The sequence below is a fragment of the Leiobunum rupestre genome, chromosome 10 (genome assembly GCF_980474605.1).
Source record: "Leiobunum rupestre chromosome 10, qqLeiRupe1.1.hap1, whole genome shotgun sequence".
NCBI lineage: Eukaryota > Metazoa > Arthropoda > Arachnida > Opiliones > Sclerosomatidae > Leiobunum > Leiobunum rupestre.
In genome coordinates, this window is record NC_143393.1 from 22,118,699 (window position 1) to 22,143,287 (window position 24,589).

The 24,589-nt window shown below is 36.2% G+C and overlaps 5 protein-coding genes across 6 annotated transcripts; 3 read left to right on the forward strand and 2 right to left on the reverse strand.

Moving 5' to 3' along the window:
* Positions 1-641: 641 nt before the first annotated feature.
* PAN2 (PAN2-PAN3 deadenylation complex catalytic subunit PAN2) lies at positions 642-5,780 on the forward strand. Its single transcript, XM_090160445.1, has 19 exons — positions 642-810; positions 875-1,075; positions 1,138-1,307; positions 1,371-1,688; positions 1,758-1,902; positions 1,966-2,187; positions 2,252-2,376; positions 2,447-2,891; positions 2,952-3,101; positions 3,166-3,391; positions 3,461-3,532; positions 3,596-3,729; positions 3,787-4,101; positions 4,172-4,435; positions 4,493-4,583; positions 4,646-4,785; positions 4,847-5,197; positions 5,262-5,355; positions 5,413-5,780. Exons 2-19 carry the CDS (start codon positions 893-895, stop codon positions 5,586-5,588), a joined length of 3,621 nt encoding a protein of 1,206 aa, XP_090016571.1. The 5' UTR covers positions 642-810; positions 875-892; the 3' UTR covers positions 5,589-5,780.
* On the reverse strand, positions 5,776-8,491 carry LOC149925049 (putative ubiquitin carboxyl-terminal hydrolase MINDY-4). The gene is made up of 9 exons (XM_090160447.1): positions 7,981-8,491; positions 7,807-7,917; positions 7,491-7,750; positions 7,356-7,419; positions 7,100-7,294; positions 6,838-7,026; positions 6,557-6,776; positions 6,406-6,490; positions 5,776-6,018 (listed from the first exon to the last, which is right to left on the reverse strand). Exons 1-9 carry the CDS (start codon positions 8,164-8,166, stop codon positions 5,970-5,972), a joined length of 1,359 nt encoding a protein of 452 aa, XP_090016573.1. The 5' UTR covers positions 8,167-8,491; the 3' UTR covers positions 5,776-5,969.
* A 108-nt stretch (positions 8,492-8,599) lies between these two features.
* Positions 8,600-17,408, forward strand: GatB (glutamyl-tRNA(Gln) amidotransferase subunit B, mitochondrial). Its single transcript, XM_090160446.1, has 13 exons — positions 8,600-8,659; positions 11,946-12,053; positions 12,117-12,279; positions 12,343-12,456; positions 12,520-12,718; positions 12,791-12,913; positions 12,972-13,085; positions 15,312-15,396; positions 16,358-16,598; positions 16,664-16,797; positions 16,868-16,991; positions 17,067-17,156; positions 17,227-17,408. Exons 2-13 carry the CDS (start codon positions 11,986-11,988, stop codon positions 17,362-17,364), a joined length of 1,593 nt encoding a protein of 530 aa, XP_090016572.1. The 5' UTR covers positions 8,600-8,659; positions 11,946-11,985; the 3' UTR covers positions 17,365-17,408.
* On the forward strand, positions 8,720-11,827 carry LOC149925051 (nuclear pore complex protein Nup98-Nup96-like). Its single transcript, XM_090161692.1, has one exon. It carries the CDS (start codon positions 8,720-8,722, stop codon positions 11,825-11,827), a length of 3,108 nt encoding a protein of 1,035 aa, XP_090017818.1.
* On the reverse strand, positions 17,355-18,887 carry LOC149925052 (JNK1/MAPK8-associated membrane protein). 2 transcript variants are annotated; one of them, XM_090160449.1, is made up of 5 exons: positions 18,561-18,887; positions 18,132-18,485; positions 17,897-18,066; positions 17,741-17,817; positions 17,355-17,681 (listed from the first exon to the last, which is right to left on the reverse strand). In XM_090160449.1, the coding sequence occupies exons 1-5, from the start codon at positions 18,584-18,586 to the stop codon at positions 17,466-17,468; spliced, it is 843 nt and encodes a 280-aa protein (XP_090016575.1). In that variant the 5' UTR covers positions 18,587-18,887; the 3' UTR covers positions 17,355-17,465. The 2 variants fall into 2 exon arrangements, with proteins under 2 accessions (XP_090016575.1, XP_090016574.1); XM_090160448.1 differs by having other exon boundaries at positions 17,356-17,681; positions 18,132-18,496.
* Positions 18,888-24,589: the final 5,702 nt, after the last annotated feature.

Below are 24,589 nucleotides of genomic sequence, written 5' to 3' on the forward strand. Positions count from 1 at the left end.
ACGGCCTCTCATTGGCTGAAGGTTCAAGGCGAACTGGCGTCAAGCTCGGCCGTAGGCGGCAGCATTCTAGTTACCTATGAGATTTCTATTATCATAAATCACTTATAAAACTGCTATTTTGGTACGTTTAATTTCGTTTAAAGTAAGCTTAAGAATTGTCACGCGCCGAACTTCAAAACATGCGCGTACTGAATTTTCCATCTAATCACGGCCAACTTCGATCACGCGCTATAGGCAGTCACCAGTTAGAGCCATTGAGTTGGGAATATTAATTTTGAGATCCAATCAAATCTGCTCCCCGCGAAACAAGTTTTTGAAAATAACGAATGTGCCGTCTCCTCTAAAATGACGAGAAAACGTTATCATATGACCCGTGGCGCCATCCATTATTTTTTAAACAAAAATCTTTTTGCCAAAAAATGCGTCTTATTTGAACGAACCATTGAGAGATAGACGGCGCCACGGGTAGAATGATAAAGTTTTCTCGTCATTTGGGAGCAGAGGGCTGTATTCTTCTTTGTTAAAAACTTTTTTCGCGAAATACTGAAATCCGACGTTTTGATTGGACCTCTAGATTAATATTCCCAACTCAATGGTTAGAGCAGCTCGGGTAGATAATGTAGATTTGCGTTTTAGGGAAGCCGAAACGTCCTTAAGTAGTGCAGCGCTAGCATAACTGGGCATGTAGGCATGAACACTCTATTATGAGAATATAGTTCCTAAAAGATATTTCAAGTGTATACATTTTCTGGTTAAAATATGACTTAGGAACGAATAATAAATTTTCATGAGGGATTAGGGAATGTGATTGTAAATGCATTGGTCAAGGCTTACATAGAACTGCTAATATAGTAAAGCTACAGCTTTCATGTAGGAGATGACAAAGTAAACAATGGATTTTTCTTGTATAAACGAGTATGGACATCACTACAATCAACCGTACGAAGGACAAATTCCTGTCAAAGCCCCTGGACAGGAATATGTTCATCATCATAGTTTACTTATGGATGGACATTGTGCCGTTACTCTAACATTTGATGGTCAGGAAGAACTGTTATGGATGGGAAGTCAAGGGGTATAGCTTCTATAATGGGTTATAACATTATAAAGGTCTAAACTGATTAAGCACATTTTTAGGGTCATGTTACCTCTTATTATTCTTCTGACCTTCAAAAATATACCTCATTTCGTGTCAGTATTAATCAAGAAATCAAGCAAATTGAAACAATTGATCATGGAGTTTTAGCCCTTACAAGTGGATGTCTTAGGCTTTATCAAAGAAGAGGACTTCAAATTTTCAATTTTAAGTATGAGATTTTGATTCTCAATTTTAATTATGGTGATATAATCAACTTTTTATGATCTTGTAGTTTTGATGAACTGCAACAAGCTCAATGTATGCTATCTATACCTAATTCTCCAATTTTGCTAGTCGGCGGCCAAGAACTTTTAGAGTTAGATTTATCTCGAGGTGGTGAAATTGTACGTAATGTCGGCCAAGCAGAAGAGAGCTGCACTCATTTAAGATCACATCCACGTTTCATTTGTTCCGGGGAAGTGAATGGCAAGATATCATTGCGTGACCCCTCTTCTCTGGATGTTGTATCAACTATTGAGACTCATTCGGCTGTTTTGTCAGACTTTGACGTGAGAGGGAATTTGCTAGTTACATGTGGCTTCTCAAATCGGTCAGCTTCTTTCAACTTTTTATGCATTTTTCTAAGATAATTTGCTTATAAATGTATTTTAAATTTCAGGCATGGGTCTTTAGCAGTTGACAGATTTTTAATGGTTTATGACCTACGAGTCATGAAAGCTATGCCACCTTTACAGGTTATTTTTCCTCCGTTTAGAGTGTGTTTTCTTCCTGCTTTTTCATCGAGACTCTGCGTGCTGTCCCAGGTACATTAAATTTAATATCCACAATGAGTGGAAATGCTTCATTTTTATCTCCAATTCCTTTAGACTGGGCAGTTTCAATTATTAGAAACTGATAGTGCATCGACTAGTTTGACTCCATTCATCCACACTGTCGATCCTGGAGGAGGGGCTTTATTGTCATTTGCCACTTCTGCATCTTGCCAATCATTAGCTTTCACCGATTCATCTTGTTATTTACATTTATTCGGTGCAAGTGATGAGATTTTGTTCAATTCTTACAGTCAGCCTACTCAATTTGCTGATCCAGTAAATAACATTAATGATTTAAGAAGCGTATGTTATTGAACCACTATCAAATCTGATATTGTAGGTTGAACCGCTACCTAGTATAGATGTTAATGATGTTATCACTCCACTCTCTACCATTCCAATGCCAAACTCAAACTGCCATAGGCTTTCCGATTGGCCTATGGAGTTTTCCAGAGTTGTATATAGGTAAGTGCTTTCCCTTTCTTTATACGTATTTCCGACTCATTCATTCTTAATTTTAGGAAATCCATTATAGGCCGCCGCCTCTTATTGACCCGAAAATTCTTGCCACGATGAAAATGGTTGGACCTATAGGTTACGCACCAAACCCTGGAAACCGTAGAAGAAACCAGGTTGCGTACAATTCCGATAAGAAAGGAAGCAGAAGAAATAACCACGAGGCACGAAAATCTGTTGATTCTCACGAAATAGTACCAACTCGATACTTGCGTATTGAAGCCAAGTATTCCCGCATGGGAATCGAAGAGTTTGATTTTAATTTGTATAACAACACTTGTTTTGCTGGGCTCGAAGCTAATCTACCAAATTGTTATTGTAACAATCTTATTCAAGTGCTATATTTTATCGAGCCCCTGAGATGCGCTCTTCTCAGTCACATCTGCCACAGAGAATTTTGTCTAGCTTGCGAGCTGGGCTTTTTATTCCATATGCTTGATACTGCTCAAGGAATGCCCTGCCAGGTAATGCAACAAAAGTGTAACCCAAAATTACACGGTATTAACCTTGAACTTAATTGATAGGCAAGCAATTTTCTGCGAGCCTTTCGAACCATTCCAGAAGCCTCTGCTCTTGGATTAATTTTACCGGAATCGAATGACGCGCGCAAGAAAGTTAATTTCCCTCTTTTGGTTCAAAGTTGGATAAGGTTCATTTTGCAGCAAATTTTAATGGTAAAGTATAAAGTTTCCCTGGTTGTATCAACATGCATTCCTAATTCAAGTCCTTAATGTTAAGGAATCAACTGAACCAGCAAATCCTAGTAGTGTGTCAGGATCTCGTTTTAAGTTCACTGAAAAAAGAGTCTCAGGAAAAAATTCTGAAACTGTCGAAATGGTTTCACCTATAACGAACATCTTTGGTTTCAAAGTATCATCCACTAACGTTTGCAAATGTAAACACGAAAAAGAAATTAATTCCACTACGCTTTTATGCTCATTAGTTTATCCCGATCAATATCCAGGTTTTTATATTCTTGAAATCAGCATTTGCTTTTAATTATTGCATAAATTTGATATTTTTCCCCTTTCAGGAAAACCTCCAACGCAAGTAACATTTTCAAGCTTATTGGCGAGTAGTTTGTGCGTGGAGCTGACCATGCCAGGTAAAGATATGTTGCTGAGTGTGTGCGTAATGGAAAATTGATCTTGCTTATTTATTTGGGTAGCTTGGTGCGATACTTGCGAAAAATATCAAACTATGGTACAAACAAAAAGGCTGAGATCGTTGCCTGAAATATTAACAGTAAATTGTGGTTTGGATAATCAGCAAAATGTTAAATTCTGGGAATCTCAAATCAATGTATGATATTTTTTTATATTTTCATGAAAATATCTGCACTAAATGTTTTTATCATAGATGGCTAATGGCTCGAAATCAAGTACAGTATCTGGTAGTTTAACAGAATACGGAAATGCTACTGCATACAGGAAACCATGCAGATATGGGGATTTCTGCACTAGATTAGATTGTAGATTCATTCATCCTAGAGAAAAAGGGAAAATGTCTAGTCCGTTACCTTCATATTCTCAAATGTCACCACTTCTCAATGAAAATCAGTCTTGGCTTCCTTTGGAAATTCAAATTAAGCTCGAAGCCAATGGGGAAGTGAGAGTCAAAACGGGCTGTGGTGTTCTGGCTGATATTTTTAGTGGTGTTACCCTAGATCCTCAGGTATACTTGAAGCGATGATAGAGCGGTAATAACTCTCACAACAATACTTTGAAATCAAAACTGCTTTCAGAACAATACTACCGCAAATGAAGATGAAAGCTTGAATCCAAAAGAACCAAATGAGAGTACTGAAAAGGAGAAGATAGAGGGACCAATTGATTATGAACTTACATCCGTTGTAGTTGTAGTACGAGACTCGTTGTCATCTACTGAAAAGGAATCCAACATTGTTACTCTTGTAAGAGTTGGTCCTTTATCTCATCTGAATCACCAAGGAAGCGGAGCTACTCAGTGGTACCTATTCAATGACTTTACCATCATACCAATAGCAAAAGTAATGTCACAGCCAATTTAAGCCTCTGTATTTCTAAATTAATATATCATGTTTTAGGAAGAAGCTGTATTTCTAAATTTTGAGTGGAAGCTACCATGTTTACTTTTTTACAGCAGAAAAGATTTAAATGAACGGCATTCTCTAGAAGGTATTATTTTAAGCTGAACTCTTTATTTCATTAAGCAATGTAATGTGTTTCTTCAACAACAGTGATGAATACGTTGACAAGGGACGTCTTTAGAGAAGATGTGAGCTTAGCAAAATCGAGGGGCGGGAGAGTTCCAATTACATTTTGTCCACTGCAACTGGATGAGGAAGCGGAGCTGATGCCCGGTGATATTGTAGCGATGGTAAATTTGTCAACAGATAATGTGACGTAAATCACTCATTTTATGTCTTGGTGCCAAATAGGATGCTGAATTTGTGACTTTAAATCACGAAGATACAGAATTTCGAAGTGATGGAACAAGATCGATGATTCGTCCAAGTCATCTCTCTTTGGCCAGAATTTCCTGCATTCGGGGCAAGGGGATGTTGGAAGGTGTTCCTTTCATAGATGATTACATAAGTACACAGGAGCAAGTTGTAGATTACTTAACCAAATTCTCTGGCATTCAACCTGGAGATTTGGATGCTTCACTTTCATCCAAGCATTTAACGACACTGAAATCCACTTACAAAAAATTGCGTTATCTGATAAATAAAGGTGTGAAGTTTGTTGGACATGGCTTGAAAAATGATTTTAGAGTCATAAATCTTGTGGTAAGTCTATCTTATCGTTTTCGCAAATGATTTTAAGTTTTGGATTAAAGTTTTTAAATTTCAGGTTCCAGTCGAACAGGTTATTGACACAGTTTTCCTGTTTCAATTGGCCAATAAGAGAATGGTTTCTTTACGTTTTCTCGCTTGGCATTTTTTAGGTAAACAATGACCTTTTTTTTAAATGAAGAATATGAAACAATGAAAATTGTATTTAGGTATAAAAATACAAGCGGAGACCCATGATTCAATTGAAGATGCTAAGACAGCCTTGAGGCTTTACAGAGAATACCAAAGGTTAGAAAATGAAGGGAAAATTAGCGAGGCTTTAAAAGAACTGTATGACAAGGGTAGACTTCTCCAATGGAAAGTACCCTCAATAGATGAGGATTAATGCTTTAAACGGTTTTTTAAATTTACTTGGGAAAATGCCTAAAATATTGGTTTTAAATTGTAATTTTATTTCGTTGAAATTTTTTTTATATTTTGGTTTAGCGGTCCATTTTATTTATCAGTATTTTTACTTGTAATGTTCAGGAAAAATCTATAAAAATATATTTTCTTTAAAAACAAAGTTAATATTTCAATTCAGAGTGCTAAAAATTTTATTCTTAATCAAAATGAGGGAGGGATAAAATGAAACTCAAAAGAAACTCATGGCCCTCAAGAAACCGCTTCATTCTTTGACTAAAAAAAATTCAACTTTAAAAATTTTATACAAAGATTTTTTAAAATGAAAGGATAATAAGTATTATTTCCTAAAATTTTAACTTTTTCATTGGGAAGATTCCATACCATGCCAGGATATTATAGCGTGTTTCCATCTAAAAATAATATCTTTAGTGTGATAAATTTAAGACTTGAGATATGGGGTACGTTCAGTAACAGTCAACGGAAAAAACCTGTTTTGGTATTTTCAACCAATGATCTTTTTCGTCATAATGACGTTGTAAGTTGAACGCTTTTATTCAGTCATCAGTGTTTTTTTAAAATGGTGTTGAATTTATAGTAGTTTTACGTCAGTAATGACGTCAATCATTGGAAAAACCGACTCTTCCAGCCAATTACTTCAGTGAGCAACCAATGACCATCATGATGTCAAAACCGGAAATGCGAAAAAGCATTCAGTAGAAAACCGATGTCAGCGATTACTAATCGGTGAGTCTGATGAGCGATGCTGAACGTACCCATTCTTTAAAGCAGGTCTTTACTTAGTTCTAATGCAATGCTCTAATGGTGGCACTTTGTCACTATTGGCTTCATCTTGTGGAAGTTTGTCGCCATTAGGGATAGGAGCTGATAATAATAGGGTAAAACTTATCATCTAGGCACTGTTGTAAAATTCTTGATGAAGTAACTCACAAACTGTCAAGGAGATTTCAGCATCTTGTTTGCCTAATGTGTCGTAATAGTATAGATCAAACGGAGTCCATTCTTCAACCTGACCAGTAGAATTTTCCTTGTGTAAGGAGGAATCTCCATCAGCAGCCACTTCTTCTTTCAGTGCAAATATCACGGTGAAATGACTTTCACTCAGTACAACCCAGATTGGGTAGACTGGACACTTGTAAAATTTTCCAACCTATAAATTGGTTAGCATGTTTTTAATTATACACTTGCTACTCAAGTTTTTAAAATCTTACAGTGCAAGAATCAAAGTGTTCGAACAGCGATAGAAACCCAATTTCGCTTTGTTTATTCAGTCCGCTTAAAACTAGTCTTCCACCCCCACCATCTTTGGAAGATGAGTCTTCGGAAGCTTGGCACAGAACTATTTCATGGTCAAATACATTGGATACGGCACGTCCCACCAAGAATAAGTTCACCATTTCCTTTATGATGAGGCACATCCAAAAATGTTTTACATTAAAATTTCGGAATTACATTAAAGGAAGGGGTAAAAACCTGAGTGCAGTAGCCATGGTGCCCGATAAGGCTATTCCCAGAATCATCCATTTCATTTTTAATCCTTTCAATTCCACGGCTTAAAATGGCTGAATACAAAAAACACACGCAGCTTCCAGGAGATTCTAATTGTTCAGATTGTTCCATAAAAAATGATTCCAAATCATCAATTTTGGAAAACCTTGTAAGAAGAAGCTAACAATTCGGAGAAAGCTGTTAAAATTTGAAAGGTTCTAAAAAGAATAAATGCTATTACAGTTTCAACAATCCCATCTTTAAACAGTCTCTCTGTTAGATCAACTATTTGTCTATTGGAAGGTCTAATGAAAATAAGTTTGTAAAATTCTGACACTGGAATTTTTCTAAGTTAAAGAATAGAATAAGTGTTTACGCTGCAACAACTGCCTCTTGCTGATCACCAGCTTGCCACAAAATGTGTACCAACGCTTGAATCAGACACTGCCTCCTCTTTGGTTCAGGTATATTCATAAGCTTTGATGGACTTATTGCTGGCTGTGACAAATTTTGGGATGAGGAAGATATATTTACATTCTTGTTGAGAGAGGTATTGTCTATTGAGTTTCTTTTCTCGAATAAAAGCTGCCTAATTAAATGAGCTTGTACGGCAGATAATAAACCGCAGGGACCACCCTAAATGAAAATTATATGAACTCTAATTTTATTTTAAATTTAACTCTCCTAATTACTTTATGTTGCAATAAACCATAAGGAATTGCAGGATTAAATAGGAATGCTTGCTCTTGCCATTCCGGATCAAAAGTCACGCTTTCATTTCCAAAAATTAGCATTTTTAAATCCTACAAGGCAATTGGAAATTTGGTTTTAAATAATTCCACAAAAATAATAATGTTACTACTTACACAAGCTTCTGTTTCTGTGATCAAACGAGTGGGGAGTTTTTTGCTTGTTGATAATATTGTCTGGAAGTTACTGAATCCAAGTTGTTCAGCTTCAGATGACAGTCCTATGTTAAAATCTGATTCTGAATCGCTATATTCACATATTTCAACTTCCCCTAAATCAGTAACTCCACTTTCATCTGACATTTTGGTTTTACAAATTTTTATTTTTAATATCCTGTTTTTAATATAAATAATCGAGTCTCGCAGTAAGAATTTGTTGCACTGTCTAGTATACTATGACAAAGATCTATGCCAAGTCTTAACAAATGTCATTAACTATTTTATGTTTTATGCCGATTTAGATAAATTAAAGTGAAATAAAACTAGTAATAGTATTGAACTACTTCTTATAAATATTGAATAAATAGATGAATTATTAAAAAAAAATGTTATTTACACGCAAATTAAATTTTTTTTCGCGATAGAAGTTGATGCCGCAGCAGGTGGCCGCAGGCTACCAAAATTGCCGTGGAAGTTTAAAACTTTAAACTTTTTCCGACAGATAGCGGTAAAGAAGAGGATATGCAAAGTTAGATTTCTTTTAAATATCGTAAGGTCAAAACCGGCGCGCTAACGTCTTTATCGTTTTCGTTTCTAAACGTTTTTCTAAAAATTATTTCAAAATTAAATCAATATTGTAAGATATTTTTATTGTTAATTGTTTACTAGTAGTTTTAAGTTTCATGAAAGTGGTATCATGGAATTTGGATCATATTACGCATTTTCTTGCGCAAACGAGGAGGGAATTGTGCCTTTGTCTTTCGACCTAACAAATATAAGCCTTGGAAAGCAAGTGGATAATTTAGTTATTTACAGAAAAGGATATGGAAAAATACAGTTTCTTGGTAAAACTCAAATAAATGCTATGGACATTGTAAAGAATATAAGAATTAATACCACTTCGGTTGAAGTTTACCCTGGTGGTGATGAACCACCCATTGGAAAAGGACTAAACAAACCAGCTATTATCATGCTACATAATGTGTTTCCTCGTAGGAAACAGAATATTTCAAGCTTCATCTTGAAGTTAAGGAGAACCACAAATATGATGGGAGCCAAATTTATAAGCTATAATTTTCAATTAGGCTTATGGATTTTCGCAGTTAAGCATTTCTCAAAGTATGGTCTTAATGACTCAGATGAGGAACTTGAAATTGTGAATGTTGCTGAGGCTAACAAACAAACAGAACCAAAAGCTCTTGCCCTGTTAAATCCAAAAAAAGCACTGGATGAAAAATCGGGGGAACCTAAATTTCAAGAAGGAACTGAAAAAGAAATAATGGATGTTGAAAAGTCTAATGACGCTGAATGTCTCGAAGTGTCTGATGCAGATTTATTAAACACATCCATGCCATCTGATATCATGGAAGAATTAGATGATTTTTCATTAAATGATATCCCAAGCTCATTAATGAAAGGCTTGGACACTGAAAAAATCCAGTCCATGAAATCTTCCTTATTTCATGATGATCATTTTGACGTACCCATTGACTATATTGAAGACATAAATGCCTTAATACCAACGAGTATAAAAAGACCCAAGCCCACCCCTGCGAATAAAGAATCCTTACTGCCTCAACGTGTCATTGTAAGAAAAGCTAGAGAAAGAGAGATACCCATGTCCACAGACTTGATAGAACATTACAAAAAGTTGCCTAGTGGTATGCCTGATAAAAGTTGGCTGGCTCTTGACAACTTGGGTCTTGCTAGGTCTCAATTTCATCTCAGTAGATCATTGGAGTTTCAAAATTCAGTTTTATTTAATAAACAGCACTTGTTAGCTGATTCTGGTCTGTATATGGGAAAATCTTTTCGCGTTGGTTGGGGCTCAAAAATGAAAATCGCTTATCAAGGGACCTTAGGAGAAAAGGCAACTAAGTTTTACTTGAATGATTTTCAACTCACATCAATGGCGAGTCAACCAAAAGCTGCTTCAAATTTTTGCGTCAACATTTCCAAGCTAGAGTCAAACCCCCAAGACACTCCAGCCAGCATTTTCATCAGTAATATTATTAAAAATTTGAAGGTTCAGTTGACAAATCAGTCTCTCAGTGTTGAAAATGAAACCCCCCATTTTAAACCAAATATTGGAGTGGAGCTGCTGCACAATCACGCTTCCTTAGCTGATGAGGAAGCTAATAATTTTGCCCTAAGCTTATCATCACTCATTGATTCAAAACACATTTGGGACCTCTGTGTGGCCTTATGGGGAAACATACCCCTAGGAAATACTGGGGAGAATACATATAACCTGAGATATGATCGTAAAACAGCCTTTTCAAATTGGTTGATGGATTCAACCAAATCCAAACTTTTACAAGAAACTCAAAATTCAAGCCACATGGACTACCTATCAGTCCTGTTTACTTACCTAGCTGGTCATCATATTTTCGAAGCTTGTAATTTGGCGGTCCAACATGGAGACTACAGGCTGGCCTTAATTTTAGGTAATGCCACCTCCTCTTATAATAGAGCATTTTTGGTAAAACAGCTGGAGAATTGGCAGGAAGTGCGAGCTCACGAATACATTGATAAGAGACGTTTAAAGATCTTTGCTCTATTAGCTGGTTCTTTGATATGGAATTTAGATCCGGATATCTCTGTTAATTGTTGCGAAAATTTAGATTGGAAAAGAGTCTTGGCAGTACACACATGGTACCATTGCCCTCCTACTTCGGATATTTGCGATGCTGTGAAGGAATATGAAAAATCATTCTTGGGAACGTCAACTCATGGGAAATATTCCCAGCCTCCTTACCCGGCTTACATAGAAAATGATCCTGAATTATTAATGAACATGTGTGTTGATGAACTTGATAACATTTCCGATGCTCAGGCAAAACCTTACGATGTTTGTTATCACCTTTTAAAACTGTATTGTGATAGGTCCATGAGATTAGACAGGCTACTTTCCACCCAAAGCTATAGTCTCTCCCACCTTGATTACGGAATGAGCTGGTTTTTGCATCAAGTTTTAGAAAGTTTGGGATATAACCATTTACCTCTTTTACAAAGTCAACAACTCCATGAGAATTTTGCATCGCAATTAGAAGCTTTGGGTCTCTGGGAATGGTCAATTTTTGTACTTCTACACACCAAAAATTGTACACATCGAAAATCTGCAGTCATGAACTACTTGATTCGTTATGTCAGCTTCACCACAGATGAGGAATATGTAGAAAAAGAATCTTTCATTATGGAAGAACTAGGAGTCCCTAAACAGTGGATTTTCTTTGCCAAATCAATATTAGCCCGATCTCTCGGTAGCCATAAAGACGAAGCTTGGTGTTTGTTAAAGTCTGAAAATTGGAGCCAAAGTCATAGAATTATTATACAACATATTGCTCCCGACTGCATCATCAGTGAAAACTTTGACTATTTGAAAGAATTTCTATTGGAATTAAGTCAACCAAATGTATCTGCAACAATTTTGGAATGGGCAAACGGGGGTGAAGTTTGCCTGGATTACATAAGGATTAGTGAAGCTGTTGACAGCGTACTCAAGGGTCAGGTTCAAGCGTATGATTTAGAAGAGTTGCAACCAAGACTCATTTCTCTCTCAAAACGAATTTGTAATCTTCAATGTACTAATGCCAAGGAGACTTTATGCCAATCAGAAATGGCCAAGAAAACTGTAACTTTATTACGTGCTGTTCTGATGCTTCAAAAAGCCAAAAATAATGGGCAACCGGCTGACCATCTCTTGGCACCATACTTGAGTAAATTACCCATGCCCGAAGATTACGCTCTTCAAGAACTACGGACAATGACTAGAGCTTATCGATTAGAGCTCACTAACAATTAATTTTCATTTCAATTTATAACTTTTCATCTCTAGTTTAGGATAAAATCATTTTTAATGTATAATTTCAAGTTTAAAAAATAAACATGTTGAACTGAAATTGTTTTATTTCTTTACATAGACCATTTTTATCATCGCGGAGCTTCTCTAAAATACATTCGATGCTGTACAGTCCAATGTTTAAGTTCTTTTATGTACCCTGGGGTAGCTGTTTGAGATTTCTTTCAAAGTAAGATTAAAAAATTAACTTATTAACTATAGTCTAAAGGGGGTGATATTTTACGAAATTTAGTATGCCGTGTACAGCCCAAAAGTGGATTCCTGTAATTGGCTTGGAAGTACATGCGCAAATAGCATCAAAAAGCAAAATCTTCTCTTCAGCTGGAACCTCTTTTGCTTCACCTCCAAATATGCAAGTCTCAATTGTGGATGCTGCTTTACCAGGCACACTTCCTGTGTGTATTAGATGAGAGGGTGCTCTATTTATATTTTCTAATTGGTAAAATTACAATTTGAAGGTTCTTAATCGAAGATGTGTAGAGGCAGGAATCCTAACTGCCCTCGCTTTGAATTGTAAAGTTAATGAATTTTCAACGTTTGACAGGAAACACTACTTCTACTCAGATCTCCCCGTAATAATTCCCACAAATTCCTAGTGTCTTGAAAATTTACCTTAACCTTTATTTTATCTTAAGGCTGGTTACCAAATAACGCAACAGCACAATCCCATTGCCAGTAATGGGCACTTGGCCTTCATCACTTTTAACCCAGCTGTTGGGCGAAAACCTCAAAAATGCGAAGCTCGATTAAAACAAATACAGTTGGAGCAAGACAGTGGTAAAAGCATGCATGACGAAAAAAAGAATTGTAGTTTCATTGATCTTAACAGAGCGGGTAAAGGTTCTTGAGGGATGATTTTGTAAAAACCATGTTTATATGTTTAATTGGTTTTTCAATACAACTCAGGAATGGGTCTAATGGAATTAGTATTTGAACCAGATTTGATTGATGGAGAGGAAGCGGCTGGCTTAGTTAAAGAATTAACTTTGATTTTTGAAAGACTGGGTGTTTGTTCATGTTTAATGGAAGGTATTCCTTGCTAGTTAGACAACTGGGCTTTTTAGTCTCTGAAAAAAGCTTTTTACAGAGGGAGCACTGAGGGTGGATGCCAATATTTCAGTTCACAAAAAAGGTCAGCCATTTGGTGTTCGAACAGAGGTTAAAAATTTGAACAGTATCAGATCTGTACAGAAAGCTATTGGTAATAACACCATAGAAACTACAAAAGGAATAGAAAGAGTCGATGAAAATTGTTACGGGCGCGGTACGGGCAAAAGGTTCTTCGTTCATTTCTGCTTGAATCTAATTGGCCGTTATTTCCAAAGCTTTTTTTTTTATTGGACCAGAGATAACCAGAAATGAAGTGACCAATAATAATACTTTATTGTCAGGATAGAGAAAGTGAAATACACTTATTGGGCTCCTGAGTACGCACTTATATTACGTACACCAAGCATTCAAAAACAATATTAACATAAAACAAAATAATACAAAACAAGATTACCAACACAAGACAGAGATATAGATAAAAAATAAACAAAGGGGGCAAGGGGTTGATGAGACGGGAAATAATACGGGTAATAAGAAAACTAAGCAGAACAGTATAAAAATTATGTACAGACAAGAACAGGTGAATTGGGGAAGCTAAAGAGATTAAGCGGTTAATAGTACAACACACTATACAATAATATAAAACTAATTCAGATATTTACAAGGGGGAAATGGGGAATGACTAGAAGGTCCAACCCCAAAACTTGTCCAAACTTGATTTAAAAGAACCAACCGAGGATTTAGTTTTGACGGCAGAGGGGAGCTCATTCCTGTGGTTAATAAAACGTTGAGTGAAAAAGACCCGTCTGGATAAACAGCTGCACCTAATTTTGTACAGGGTTGGTGCTTTTCGACCACACCACTTAATTGTAACGAACTGGTCGGCCGTCAAGTCATAGAAACAATGGAAATCTTAAAAGTTTCAATGAGGTCAGTTCGAAGGCGGCGATCAGAAAGGGACAAAAGGCCCAGGCGGTTAGGACAAGTTTCGTGGCTTTCCTCTGCACCCGTTCCAATCTATCAACGTCTTTAACAAGGTGAGGAGACCAAATGCTCGAGCAATAGTCGAGATGAGGACGGACATAAGTACTATACAAAATCTTAAACGATTTAGCACTAAAAAAAGAGAAAGATCGCTTTAATAGATAAAGGGCTCTCATTCCCCTGCAGCTTTGCGGTGAGTGTCCCCCAACATTCTGCCCAAGAGCATCACCCCCAAATCACGAATGATATTTTGAGATTCGATTAGTCTGCCACCAAGACGATACTGGAAGAGGGGGTTGTTACTCCCACAATGCAGAACTAATGATTTGGTGGAGTTGAAACTCATACCGTTCGAGCCCACCCAATAATCTAATGCATTGACATCTGATTGAAGTAAAAGAGCATCGGACACAGAGGTGATTCCATGGCCAACCTTGCTGTCATCAGCAAAAAGTTTCATAAACGACTCCTTGACCAGAAGGGGGAGATCATTGACAAAAATGACAAAAAGTGTGGGGCCCAAAACAGATCCCTGGGGAACACCACTAGTGACCGAGCACCAGGACGAGGTGACACCATGAAGAACAACACGCTGAGACCTATTACTTAGGAAATCAGCAATCCATTTAACAATGATTGGGGGAACCTCTAATGCTTTCCGTAGGTCTAAGTAGATAAGGTCAACGGCGTCCCCATTATCAAGACAGCGCATAACAGCTTCCATAGTCGAGAGCAGATTCGTGAAGCAGGAGCGTCGGAGGAGAAAGCAATGTTGGTCATTAGAAAAAACTACCGTTTTGAAAGGAAAGAAACAAGAGTGTCACGAACATGTGTTTCGAGCTCTTTGCTGGGGAGACAGGTTAAACTAATAGCTCGAAAATTGTCTACCAAGCAGGAATTGGGGAACTTTTTTATCGCAGTGACATTTGCCTGTTTCCAAATGGACGGCAGCCGACCCGACGCAATAGAGAGTGTAAATATCGATAACAGAGGGGATGCAAGAATGGCAGCGCCCTCTTTGAGAAGACGGGGATGAAGATCATCCGGCCCAGGAGATTTACTAATAGATAATCGATTAAGATAACGCTTTACAGTGGCATAAGAAAGACCAAAGTCTGTGGGGCAAGAAACTTCATACGTGGAGGGATTGTAGTCAATAGACGAGAAAAAGTATCCCAACAGGACCGCTTCAGGATGAGACTCAATCGAAAAAACAGATAGGAAGAAACTGTTTAGGGCCTCCACAGTTTCAGACGGGTTACGGAGAACCTTTTGCCCGTGTCATCTTAGTAAAGCACGTACAAAGGCAGGGCCTTCTATTCCTGTTGTAGTTTCTATGATAACACCCTTGCACTATTTTTTCAATAAAATAAATCAAATCATTTTATAACAGATTATGAAATCAAAAGGCAGATTGATGTGTTAGAAAATGGTGGTAAAATAAGAAATGAGACACGTTCATTTAACATTAATACAAAGTTAGTAGTCAAGCTTCAAAATATATGTTTAAGAATAAATAAGGCTGGGCGAATAGCACTTTTAGCCTATCAAGACGAATACCCAAAAATTTTCTAAGCGAATACCAAGACGAATAGTTGTCGAACCAAATACAGAATAGTTAGACATAATGCAAATACTACCTTAACGAATATAAGCCCAAATATTAGTCTAATAACAGGTCCAATAGTCGAAATATTTTAAATTGTAATATCGAAATGGTATAACTTAATTATTTAATGACGCACAAACTATCTGTACACACAAAAAAGTATCTGCTGAGAGCCAACTGACCAATGACGTACTGCATAGAATTGCAGTATAGATTCTTTAATTTGAATTTTACTGGGCGCCGCTGTCTAAGAATTTATATAGACTTTGGTGAGAGCTCTACCACAAAAATTTCTTCCCCCCAAAATAGGTTTTGGCTTCACCATCCCCGTTGCGGTGGCACAGGTGGATTGGGGAGGCGGGAATAAGAGTATATTTATTGAATAATAGAAATGGTATTCAATATTCAATCAAATACCAAACTAATACAGAGTTGCCAGCAAATTTTAAGATTCAAATTCCCTGACCATTTTAAGAGACTTTCCCTGAACTTTTAAGTCAAAAATTTTTTTTGTTGTATTATATATATATATTATATTTTATAGTATACTTTTATCAGAAGTTAGTAAATTTAAATGGGCTTATGTTTCAATAAAAATGTTATTGCAATGTTGAATAAATTAGCCAAACTTTCAAGGAAATTAATGATAATCATAGAATTTGTCATCGATCTTGAGTAAAATTACCTTCAAAAAGTGTCAAGATAAAATTTTATTCCCTGACGTGTGGCAACCCTGTAATATCGAGACGGTTATTCATCTAGATATTTGACCGAATTATTCGGTTATTCGCCCAGCCTTAAGAATAAACATTTCAATTTATTATTAATAGAAAAACAGAAGTCCTTAGAGAAAAAGAATCTCTAATGGATTACAGATTCATGCCTGAACCAAATCTACCACCTTTAAGATTATTTGATAGCTCATTGCCTTCAGAAACAAAAAAGCCCACAAACCGTAATATTATTGATATACACGAGTTAAGAAAAACCCTGCCGATATTTCCTAAAGATGACAGAGATATACTGACAGAAAAGTTTGGTTTGACTTTAGAACAAGCCGTTATAATTGTGGTATTAAAATATTATCAGTATCATTATTTTTTGGTATTTTGACCATGTTATAAATTCCTATTTAGAATGAGGATGGATTATTCGAATACTACTCTAATGTGATGAAAAAACCTGGTAGAAATGCTAAATTAGTAGCAAATTGGCTCTTGTTAAGTGTTCTCAAAGAACTTAATCTGAAGCAACTTCCATATACAAAATGGTATTTGTAAATTTGTTGGTTTTCAATTTTAAAATTGGAAAAAAATTAATTTCCATAAACATTTTTTCAGTCCAGTTAGTGCGGAAAAAATTGGTAGTCTAATAGATATTGTGCAAAGTGAAAAAATAACTCCAGCAACGGGGAATTTAATTTTGGAAATGCTATTTGCTGGAGATGAGAGAAATCCAAGTCAGGTAAAAAAATTCTTAATCATAAAAAAATAAGCTAATAAGTAATAACATAATTCTAACGCAATTATTACTATTCAGATAATGGAACAGCAAAACTGGGTTAAAATAACAAACGAACAAGAAATTGAAGAATATTGTTTAAAAGTTTTTAAAGAAAAACCAAAAGAGGTATTATAGTTTATTTTTCTTGAATTTGCAGTGCAAAATGTAAAATAATTTAAAAAATTATTTTCATTAGGTTAATAAATACCAAGCTGGAAATAAAAAAATGTTGAAGAAGCTTTTGAATGAATTAAAATTTTTGACTAATAGTCGAATAGACTATATGAAAGGTGTAGAGATTATAGAAAGACTTCTGTCAAATAGTAAAAAATAGGTTTTTTTTAATATGTAGGTTAAGCTTTAAAAAATTATACAAATAAAAATCCATACACAAATTTACATTTTTATACAATTCACTAGTTTTTATACAATTTACTAATCCCTATGTAGTTTATTGGGATCAGTAAACTTTGAAGTAAGAATATAAAAAATAGCTGGAAAAGGAACTAAAGCTATTAAAGAAGCGTGTAACACTGGATCTTTCAACTCTGTTAACGCAACAATTCCATAGGAATGCAATGCCCAATGACCAAGGAGAATAATGGCGTTTCTTGGATCTTTTATAGTCTCCTTGAACAAAGATGACATAGACTAAAATTGGTAAAAAACGTTTTCATTATTTTGAATGAGAGTCAAGTATTAGCAATTACCTGGTCTAATCTAAACGCAAAATGAACTGCGATTGTAACCACACTCAAAACAATAATTACGAAAGGAAATGCATAGTCTAAAGAAGTGAAATAAAGGTTAGTGGGTTTTTTTACCAGCGATAGAACTGTTCTTAATGCAGTTTAAGGTGCACTTACATAGTAATCCAGCACACGTAGCGTGTAATAGTGTAAGGGCAGGGATGACATACATTGCCAAAAAAATTGATGTTTTTCCCTTTCCTTGTAAGATCTTTATTATCACAATTGGTCGTATTAGTAAAAGAAATAACAGGGCGAATGCGTTATGAATGAATACTAGGGAGTATCTGTCACAAAAATAACATTATTTATTATTTATGTCATAATGATATTTAAAAAGATATATTCTTACAAGGGGTATGTTGCTTCTTGAGTACACCTCAATGTAGATTTATACTCAGGACTAGGGTTATAAAGCAATGTATACCAATCTGATAAGTACTTGACACCGCAGGTGGTAAGTTTGAAAGTACCTAAAGGTTCGACAGTTAATAGGCTAACTATACAAGCCAATATACTTTCAACAGCAGCAGAGGTGTGTAAGACCAAGACGTCAAATGTCAAGTTCCTCCTTTTTAAAGTTTGGTCAATGATGTACCACTTTGATAGGAGGAGCATTAGTGCCATAAATCCCAAGTAAAGCCAGTCATAAAGTGAAGCATCATTTGTGCACCTTTGGCAAACGTAAGACACAACTCTGTATCCCCTGGGACAAGCCTTCAAATGTTTATCATTTTACTGTAGTGATTATAAATTTACAATTAAGAGCAATTTTAATTACCCCGCAGGTTTCCGACAGTGTTCCATTTTCCAATTGTATTCTACCACAATAAACACCAGGGCACTGCAACTCTTCCATTAATTTTTAACAGTGTGGGCGCTTCATTAAATTTTGTTTACTTGTTCATATTTCTTTATTAAACTCATAGCGATCAAGCTATTTCAAAATGATTAATCGAAAACTGAAGGTAATACCCAATGAGGTAGAATAAATAGAGATCCAAATCTGCCTTCCAGGATCTACCGTTGCGCGGGACAGTTCCGAACTTCCAACAGTTACTTACTTACTTTGGTCTTGGAGGAACAAGTATACAAGAGTTGCGGAGAGCTGCGAAATCGGTTATGTCAGTGACCGTGAACTCGCGCGAGACGGAGGGGTTCAAACGCGACTAGCGCCAGCTGCATACGGAATTTTGCAACTATTATCATTTTATAGCATTGTTTTCACGTCGTCTGGTTTGTTTTGAAACATTTCTAAATTCTTTGCGCCTTTTTCCAAAATGACTCGTATTTGTTTGGAGGAATAAAACAAACCACACGATGCGAAAACAATGATATAAAATGATAATAGTTGCAAAATTCCGTATGCAGTTGGCGCTAGTCGCGTTTGAACCCCTCCGTCTCGCGCGAGTTCACGGTCACTGACGAAACTGATTTCGCAGCTCTCCGCAGCTCCTGTATACTTGTTTTATTCCTCCAAGCTTTGGTTGAGTAACTTGAGTTGGAGAGTTAGGCCTATGCTACCTTAGAGCAAGTCTGGAAACCCTAATTTGAGAAAAACCTGTTTTAGGTTCGAAATCTAGCATAATAACATGTAACAATGATAATCTTATTATGAAAAATAACAAAAATAGAGTGAAAATATATATTGAAACTTTTGTACTGAGTCACCTCAAGGACAGTATCTACTATCTACCATAGAAATCTCATAGGTAACTAGAATGCTGCCGCCTACGGCTGAGCTTGTCGCCAGTTCGTTTTGAACCTTCAGACAATGAGAGGCCATAGAGTGGTTCCGCCAAGGAGGATAATCCTCCTTGGTTCCGCTACTATCGCGGGAGATAGGAGACGTCATTCTCTCTGGTGACATTAAATTCTTGGCAGAACCACTCTTTGAGCTCTGATTGGCTGATATCTGGCTATCGTCTGCCACGGCGTTTGGTCCATTTGCCAGTTTCACGGCAGCATTCTAGCAAAGATAATTTAAACTCGTACCCTAGATTCGAATACTGAGAGCTTTCCCATTGACGGTTTTGTTACGAAGCGTTTACCCTTTTCCGGCACGTGACCTCAGAAAAATCGGGCTCCATCGGTTGCGGTAAGGCGCAAACCATGGAGCGAATTTTTTCTGAGTTCCGGCGGGAAGTGGGTAAACGCTATCGGCAAAGCGCGAGAGAGTGATTTCGAATCTAGGGTACGAGTTTAAATTATCTTTGATTCTAGTTACCTATGAGATTTCTATGGTATCTACTGTCCTTGGTCACCATAATTTAAAAACACTCAAAAATTCTTATATTGAATTTCTTTCATTAGTCACGTATCTCGACTTTTGCTCTCGGGTAGCGCAAGCTAGTAAATGAACTTAATCAAATCGTGTTATTGGAAAACCAGAGTTGCCAACTCCGCGGTTTTCCCGCGGATTTCCGCTGGTTTGTAATTTCATTCGCGGGTAAAAAAGTTTGGACCGCGGGCCGCAGGTTTTACCCATAGAAATCGGATGACAAACTAGAACGCTTAATCGAATGGCTGACAAGGTACCGATTAGATTCTTGGCTAAAACGACAGTAACGCCATCTGCGCTGCCTAAAGAGGCGGGCTCGCGCGTAACTTGGTTAAAATTCCCCCCCCCCCCCCATTGAAATTAATGTAAAGTTGGCGATAATTAAACGTTAATTAACCTACCAAATGATATAAGAAATATTCCACTGACAATTTTCCCGTTTATATGAGCTTAAATGTAATATAAAATCGTCTTGAAAAATCGTTTATTGCTTTATAACATTCATAAATAATATTTTCCCGCGCCATGTAGATAACCGAGCATCTGCTCGTCTAGGTAAAGTTTGTGTTGTCAACGCGCGTATTAGAAAGCAAAGTGAGATTTTAGAAAGTAGGTTGTAATTCGGAACGATATTAATATTTTTCACGAATTTTGTCATCAGTGAATTATAAATATGACTTGAAATAAGTTTCAAGGTTTATTTAAAAGCTAGTTTCATAACTTTTCATCCATTGGTTCGTTCAGAATGTATCTTTAAAGTAGACGAAAATTTTAAGGCGCTGAATCTTGCCCAGTCTTAAGCCTTGGTTTAATATACTGCGTATTTTGAAACGGAAAAACCCGATTACTATCGTTAAATCTTGGTTAAATGATGGCAAACGCTCCTTGTAATAAGAAACAAATAACAAGAGTTAGCTGGGTGGTAAATTTTAAACGCGGTTACATGAAGAGCGGCGAATGCGTTTTAAGTCAACGAAGGCGCAAAATTGTAAGACGCGTTTCAGGTACAACGTTAAAACCGCCAATACGACACAACGATTGCTCGTATGTAAAATGTTCATAGAACATTTTTTGTAGGAAATAGCAAGACCCTAATGTTCATACTGGGGTTTATAGCCGTACATACAATACTAACGTAGATATTCGCGATAAACCATTACTGTGCACCGGTTACCCCCATAACCATTGCTCGTAAAACAACTATTTCTAACAGTAACTTGTGAAAAGATATGTTTTTGTTTGAGTAATTACTCCTAAAATATTTAATTACGGAATTTTGAACCATTCTTCATTTTTTATTTAAAAAAACTAGCTTTCTATGATTTGAAAGAAACGCGTTTTCTAGTGCGTTCTCAGCGTTTGGAAATTATGGTAAAAAGAAAACTATTTCTAACACTAACCTGTGAAAAGATATGTTTTCTTTTGAGTATGTACTCTTACACGATTTGATTACGCAGTTTTGAGCCATTCTTCAACTTTAATTAAACATAAGTTTCTTTAAAGATTTAAAAAAAAACCATAGACATAATAAAGAAATAGACACCTTACGCGGAGTTTGATGCTACTTTACTTAAGACGGGCGCCATTTACTTATTTAAAACTCCGATTAACCTGAAAGCAAATCGTCAGATCAACGCAGAACAAGATATTTACCGCTTCAATCATCATCACCACTCACTCGTCACGGAAAACACAGACTAGTTTTCTTATCCTAAGTAACGGTGGATTGTAAAATCAAATGAATTTTCTAGCTATTACTTGAAAAGAACGGCAAGTCCATTTTTCCTCTGGAATTAGTGTTCCTAGAGTCCAGAGCCATCTATTTCAAATAACCCGTACTATGTAGGACCAATGAGGTAGATTATGAACTAGAGATACAAACCAATCTGGGATTCGCGGGACACCTTTTATTTGAGTAGGAAAATTAGGCTTAAGTTTCAACTTTATCCAATCGTGCTGGCGCCATCTGTTAATATAAGCAGACACTTTTGCAAAATATATTAAAGTTTAGTTTTCCACAGAGTTGCCAACTTTCGGAGAGCCTATCCCGCGGCCAACGGGGAAAAAACCCGCGTAAATCAAATATAACCCGCGGCATTTTAAATTACATAATAAATGGCGAAAAATGTATGAATAAATGAATGAATGTAGTATTTAAAAATTCAAGTGTTTATTATCCTTTAATTTTTTTTATTTAAAACTACATTTTACTGTTGAATTTGCTTAACGTCAAATTTGATACTATGGCGATGTTTAATTCCTTGCTTACTTCTTGAAATTCATAACCATAATTGCAGGAGTCAATATGCATTACAACGTTCTAAAAAACTTGTGGTTACGATTTTCGATAGCAAATTAAAAATGAAGTGTTGTAAATCTACAAATGGTTTGCAATGTGTTGCCTTTTCTGACTGAAATAGCGAATTTGTTTGATGAAAGTCACACAGGGCGTGTTTCATAAATATTATACTTGCTTTGTTTGACAAATCTTTATACATAGCAGCTAATAGGCTCGCGATATAACAAAGTTCTTTATCTGAAAGTGTACTGTAAAGAGAGTTCGTCTAACTTATGGCAGGATAAAGAGAGAGCCAACGAGTGTCGGCTGTTAAATAAAAATGAAAAATAATGCATATTCCGAGATAAAATAAGAGAGTAAACACGCTATATCTTACGAAAACCCGCGGTAAAACCATAGAAATCGGATAACAAACTAGAACGGTTTTTGAAATTTTGTCACGGGTTCCGATTATAACTTTTAAAAAACCCTGCCTTTGGCCCATGCTTATCGTTTGGCTGGCAACGAAAGTTACGCCATCGGTGCCAAACTGGTGAACTAACACTCTATTTCGCCTAAAATTAAATGGCCGACTTTAGCTCGACGCTAACGGGGTTTTTTTCATAGACATAATAAAGAAATAGACCCAAGATTCTACGGGGGGTAAATACGGGAGCGATAACTAGCAGACAGCCGGTATTTGTTCCGTATTCCTGTGGTACCATGTTTAAGCGACGCCTGTCGATTAGGCGAGAAAATACAAAATCATCACGTGACACGTCACACATGTTCGTGTTTGTAATCTTTTAGGTACTCTGACGTGATTCGCGAATATTTTGGCTGTGAGAATTTAAAATAAGGTTTTTTCTATTTCACTTTCAACTGGATGTAATTTCTTTAAATTAAATAAAAAAATTATTTAGACTATTTTTACTTGTTTTAATTCTATGGAAACAAAACCAGAGTTGGAATGGCTTTTGGTGTGACCCACCTTTTGCCATTTACAATTTGTATATCCCGTTCTAAAAAGTGATCATTACAAATTAAATCATGATTTGAATGTGTCGCGATTTACAGCAATTGTCCATTGAGAAAGTATTGTAGGTTTCGTTATATAAAGATTTTAAATAAGAATGAATATTCATTGAAATAATATGATAATTTAATCCTACTTATGGAATGAAACCTTTTCCGGTATTGTTTTACTTGTTATTGCAATGCGTAAAAAGTTAAAAACACTAAAATTAACCTTTTTTTACCAAATAAAAACAAGATTTTTAGTAGAAAACACTTTTTCTATAACTTTTTAATAAAAAAAAATCACCAAAACGAATTATGAAACATGTTAGCTAACATAAAAGTACTACCCGTTTATCAAATTCACTCCTTAAGTTTTTGCGTCTGATTTTAAACCAGATAAATATTCCTAAGCGTTAGGTACTACATGGACTAGGCCAAGCGCTCACTACCAGACTTGGAATTAGCGGGAGTCTTGGGGCCAATGGCTCTTAATAAAAATCAGTGGGCTCTTAAAATAAATCATTCGAACGGGGGTTGCGAGCCACCAGGGCTCTGTATTTAATTAAAAAAAAATTATTAAACATTCCACAGAAATTTCTGGAACATGATTTGTACGCCGTTTTTGAAACTCTGTTTTCCTACCCTATACGAGAGCGGGATCTAGCGTTACAAATGATTATGTGTGATATTATAATATACTTGCTTGTTTTAAAGTTAATAAATGTTATGTAAGTAACATAATTATTTTTACCTCTCCTGATTGACAGGCGGACGTTCTACCACAGAACCACCGACACTTGCTACGCCTTATAGAAAATTAGACCTTCAGCTTTATCGGAAGCGTATTTAATAGAGTACGAAATTTTGGTTTAATTGAAATAGAATTGAAATTGAAATTATTGCATCGAAGAAATTCTAATTTAGCGTTTCTCTATTGATTAAAAACAAATGCGCCACCCAGGTTTCGAACCCAGACCATATTCGGCTTGGCAGTCGAGCGCTCTACCACAGAACCACCGATAGCTGCTTAGATTCACTGAAATTAAGACAGGCATCGTAAGCATAATAGGTAATAAAGTCTTTTTTTATTAATGAATTTATGAAGGCCTAATCTGGTTTTTTTAAAGGTTAAATCTTGTTTTAGCGCAGTCAGCCGAGATTAGAGGGTTAAAGGGTAGACCCGGTGGGTGGTCCACTTTGTTAGTTTTTTTTGTTATTTATTTACGGGTAT